Below are 4,887 nucleotides of genomic sequence, written 5' to 3'. Positions count from 1 at the left end.
TTTTAATTTTTTTTTTTTTTTTTAAGTTTTAAGATAAGGCACGTCAGCTGCCTCCTCTTCCGCTCTCCATAGCTGGGATCTCGGGGGCATGCTGGAACCCGTGCCCGGCCTGTAGGTCGGACCACGATTCGGACCCGGGCCTCCCTTGTGGCCCCCAGCCCGCCCGCACACTGCGGCCGGGTCCCGGGACACTGGTTGTGTATGGTCAGGCCCCACCGTGCCCCTGCCTCCTCCCAGCTGTGACCCCTGCAGAAACCACTGCCTTGGTGCCCCTGGGTGTGGGGGACTCAGCACAGAGCAGGGGCCGCGATCACCGTTGCGGGCAGAGCGGGTGGGAGGCTGCCTCCCCCAATGGAGCCTGCGTGTCTGCCCCTCCCCAAGTGAGGCAAAACTGGGGCTCCTCTCTCAGAGGCCGGTGTGCAAGTTGTTAGGGAGCTGGCGATGGAAGGGGACCCTGCAGCCCACCTTGCCCTGTCCTGTTCTGTCTCGGGCCTGAGTCCCCAGGGGAGGCCCCACGCCTTGTCCTGCCCTGGGGTCAGGGTGCTGTCCAGGGGCTGCCCTGCTAGGGAAGGGGGCCCGCAGGGCCTTCACTAGCCGGAGAGTGTTTACGCGAGTAAGAAAGAGGCTGTGAGCGGAGGTGCTGCTCGTCACAGCCGCACAGGGGGTGTCCCTGGACCTCTGCGACCACCATCGCCACAGTGCCCGTCACGGGAAGGACAGGAGTCTCCCCTTTATAAAGGGCCAGGAGCGCTTTCTGTTGTGCCCCTCGGTGCCCTCTGCTGAGGTCCAGCCACCCTTGGGTGCTGGGGGAGGGCTGGTCTCACCGCGCATGGGTCACCCTGCCTCGCGTGTGGCTTAGCACAGAGAGCCCGAGGCCTGCCTTTTTTCTTCTCTTCTTTTTTTAAATTTTTTTGTTATAGGGCACATGCACTCACAGGAGAGGCAGAGAGACAGCAAGAAATCACCCCCGGGGACATGGCCACACCGCAGTCCCTTCTCCTCTTTGGGACCTTGGGCACGCACGCACACACATACACCTGGTGTGAGTTTAAACCACCGGGTCCGGGACTTGAACCACGGTTGACTACACCGCAGTCCGGCGACATAGCCGTTACGCCACCTGCTGGTCCTGGAGCTCGAGCCTTTCTGAGGAAGAGCACTGGGAGCCCCTGTCTCTCCAGAGTGGGAGTCTGGCGTCTGTGGAGAGGCAACCCGGCGGGGTCCCCAGCCACAGCCCGGTCGTCAGTGGATGACAGCAGAAGGCGGGAGTGCCGGCCCTGGCCCCTCGCCCCTCGTCCTACCGCCCAGACGACCTTGTTTGAACTTGCCGGAGTGCCCGTGTGCTGTCAGAAACGGCGAGGGAGGGGGAAGAAGCACTCCCCGCGGGCGTGTCACCCTGCAGGCCAGGCGCCACGTCTCCCGTCGGGACTGGGGCAGGCGTGCACACGTGCCCACTGCTGTTTACCGTGTGGGCTCCAGCTCCCGTAACCACTGGGCCATCGAGCGGGCCACTTGGGACCTTTACTTCACGATTTTTAGTCAAAAACCACTTTCTAAGTGGGGGCCAGCAGGCGGCATAGTGGTTAAGGTGCTGGACTCCCACATGGCTGACCACAGTTCAAGTTCGGGACCTGGCGGCTTGAAAGTCACGCCGGGCCCATGTGCGTGTGTGCCCTAAGTCCCAGGAGGGGAGTGGAGGCGGGGACTGCGGCGTGGCCATTCTCCTGGGGCGGTTTCTCACCTTCCCTCTCATTGTCTCGTCTCTGTGGTGGGTGCACATGTCCTATGGCAAAAACCTTAAAACTTTTTTTATTTTTTTAACGTGAAGCTAGATTAGTGACGTCGTCTGCACCCTCTCCTGCCAGGCTCCACATAACTGGCCCCTGCGGGCGAGGCGCCACGTCTCCCGTCGGGACTGGGGCAGGCGTGCACACGTGCCCACTGCTGTTTACCGTGTGGGCTCCAGCTCCCGTAACCACTGGGCCATCGAGCGGGCCACTTGGGACCTTTACTTCACGATTTTTAGTCAAAAACCACTTTCTAAGTGGGGGCCAGCAGGCGGCATAGTGGTTAAGGTGCTGGACTCCCACATGGCTGACCACAGTTCAAGTTCGGGACCTGGCGGCTTGAAAGTCACGCCGGGCCCATGTGCGTGTGTGCCCTAAGTCCCAGGAGGGGAGTGGAGGCGGGGACTGCGGCGTGGCCATTCTCCTGGGGCGGTTTCTCACCTTCCCTCTCATTGTCTCGTCTCTGTGGTGGGTGCACATGTCCTATGGCAAAAACCTTAAAACTTTTTTTATTTTTTTAACGTGAAGCTAGATTAGTGACGTCGTCTGCACCCTCTCCTGCCAGGCTCCACATAACTGGACACCTTGCTCACTCCCCTGCTGCCCGGTGTCTTTGTCCCTCTGCCTCCAAGGTCACCGCTGCCAGGAGCTGGGGCGGGGGTCTTTGCTCCCCAAATCCGCACGGACATGTCTGTGCCAGCAGCTTCATGACCTTGTCTGGGGACCTGCCTGTCAGGTCTGCTCCTGACTGCCCGGCCCAAGGACGTCTGGGCCAGTCTGCGTCCTGTCTGTGGGCGCCTCGGGCGTCCCCAGCTGCTGTTCACACTCACGCCCCGCCGCCCCCGCCTTGCGCATTAGGCAAGCCTCTTTGGCCTGTGTCCCCAGATGGGGTGAATGGCCGAAGAGGCCCGTCAGGGCACCCCAGCATTGCAGATCACTCCAGCCCGGAGCGGCATAGCTTGTGCCAGTGGGGCGGGGGCTGGGGACGGAGGTGGGTTTTGGTGACGGTGCCTGGTGACCCAGTTTCCCCTTCTCCGCAGGACCCCAGGGACGCCATGAGCCCGCCAAGCCTGGCCACTCAGCCCGACCGGCTCTCTGACTCCTGCACCCCACTTCTTCAGGACTCTGTCAGTGGACAGCCCTCCAGTCCCCAGGCCTGAGCCCCCAGTTGCCACACACCTGTCTGCACACGCCCCAGCACACATGCACGTGCACAGGCGTGTGTAGACACACTCAGGGATGGAGCTGCCGCCGAGGGCCCTCGGGGAGACTCGCAGACAAGCACTGTTCTGGGACCTTCTCTCCAAGTGGCCCCCAGGCCTGCACAGGCGCCTGGCTCTCGGCGACTCGGATGGCCTCTCCCGCTTCCCTCTGGCTGTCTAGGAGGGCCTGGGCACTGCCCCGGAACCCCGGGCTGGGCGGCTGCTGGTCCGAAGCCCAGTGGGTGGGGGCTCAGGCCCAGCCTGGGCGGGAGCATTGGCACCACCTGCCTGCCTGGGCCGGGCTGAGCACCTTCACTCGGCTCCGAAAACCGTGAGCCCAACAGGCGCCATGCACTGCCCGAGGCCCCCTCGGACCCCACCCGGCGGGACCTGCAGTCCAGTCGGGCATGGGGCCTGGGTGTCCAGGCTCCTTCCTTCAGCCTGGCCTAATGTCCTCTGTGTCCTGAGCCAGCTGCCCCCAGGGCCCCCAGTTTTTGGGTGCCGGGAGAGATGGAGGGCCCGCAGGCGCCTCTGGTGTCTGGTCTGGTGGCCGCGTGACCCCTTGGTGCGAGACATGTCCGCCTGGCGCCTGGTCCCCAGGGCAAGGCCCCGCCCTTTTTCTACCAGAAGAGAAATGAGTTTTATCATCTTTTACTAATAATTCACTGCTGAAGTAATAAACCTTTTATAAAATGGAGCTTGAGTCGGTGACTGCCCGTGTGCCGGGGGTGGGCAGGGCAATCCAGGCGGTCTGCGGCGGGCGCAGGCCCTCCCTGCTCGGCCCTCCTCGGGGCTGCTGGCCGCTGGCCGCCTTCCTGTTGCTCGGGCTCTGCCCCGTGCTTCCCCGACTCCGTGCAGGTGCCGCGGGGTGTGCACCGGAGCAGGGCTGGCTGCTGGCTCTTAGGAGGACGCAGACCCGGTCAGTCGGGCCCCCTGTGGCCTCGGCCTACCTGGGCCCTGGAAGCCCCATCTCCAAAGCCCCCATGGGGTCGGCTCTGGTCTAGGCCGTGGGGTGGCCACAGACCCGCAGCCCGGCCGCTTGGCCGCCGTTCAACTGCAAGAACGCGGCTGTCAGGGTGCTGTCTGTGTCTCGCGTCTTGTTAAATAGCAGGGACGTGAAACGGCCGGCGCTGGTGCAGCGGTTAAGCTCTGTACGCAGGGAGCCAGATCCCACACGGCCAGCCGCGGTTCGAATCCTGGCCCCAGCGTGTGTGTGTGTGTGTGTGTGAAGTCCTGCAGGGACTGGAGGAAAGAGGGTGGTGTGACCACACTCTGGTGGGGCGTTTTCCCTGGCAATACATCTTGGGGGACCAGCAGGTATCACGGTGTCAGACACTGGATCCCACATGGCCCACCGTGGTTCAAATCCTGGACCCGAAGGGACCAGCAGATGGCGTAATGGTTACGACTCTGGACTCCCACATAGTCGACCACGGTTCAAGTCCTGGACCTGGTGGTTTAAACTCTCGCTGAGCGTGTGTGTGTGTGTGTGTGTGTGTGTGTGCCCAAAGTCCTGAGAGGAGAATGGAGAAGGGACTGCAGCGTGGCCATCCCTCTCTGGGAGGTGAATTCTCACTTTCTGTCTCTTGTCTCTCTGTCGAGCACACAAAAAAATTTAAGTGTGGAATTTAAACAAATCCTGGATCCGAGAACTTGAAAATCATGCCAGGTGCATTTGTATATGTGGCCAAAATCTCAAGAGGAGAACGGAGGAGAAGGGATTGTGGCGTGGCCATCCCTCCGGGGCGGTGATTCTCACTTTCCCTTTCTCTGTCTCTGGCGAGTGCATGTGCCCTATGGCAACAAAACAAAACCCAGGAAAACACACACACACACAAAAGAACCCACCTGGGCCAGCCCTGTCACTCAGTTAACCGAGCAGGCTCCCGCGGGCCTCA

The 4,887-nt window shown here is 61.9% G+C and overlaps 1 protein-coding gene across 2 annotated transcripts in view; it reads left to right on the top strand.

The window, feature by feature from the left end:
* The window catches only part of SCARB1 (scavenger receptor class B member 1), a 72,073-nt gene extending 68,387 nt beyond the window's left edge, over nucleotides 1-3,686 (top strand). For both annotated transcript variants that reach the window (XM_027766327.1, XM_027766326.1), the window contains one exon: nucleotides 2,828-3,686. In XM_027766327.1, the coding sequence (XP_027622128.1) occupies nucleotides 2,828-2,947 (120 nt within the window). In that variant the 3' untranslated portion in view covers nucleotides 2,948-3,686. The remainder of the gene's footprint in view (nucleotides 1-2,827) is intronic.
* The last annotated feature ends 1,201 nt before the right edge of the window (nucleotides 3,687-4,887 follow it).

The sequence above is a fragment of the Tupaia chinensis genome, unplaced genomic scaffold (assembly GCF_000334495.1).
Source record: "Tupaia chinensis unplaced genomic scaffold, TupChi_1.0 Scaffold142542_1, whole genome shotgun sequence".
In the NCBI taxonomy this organism is placed as follows: Eukaryota; Metazoa; Chordata; class Mammalia; order Scandentia; family Tupaiidae; genus Tupaia; species Tupaia belangeri.
This window is presented reverse-complemented; position numbering and strand designations above follow the sequence as displayed.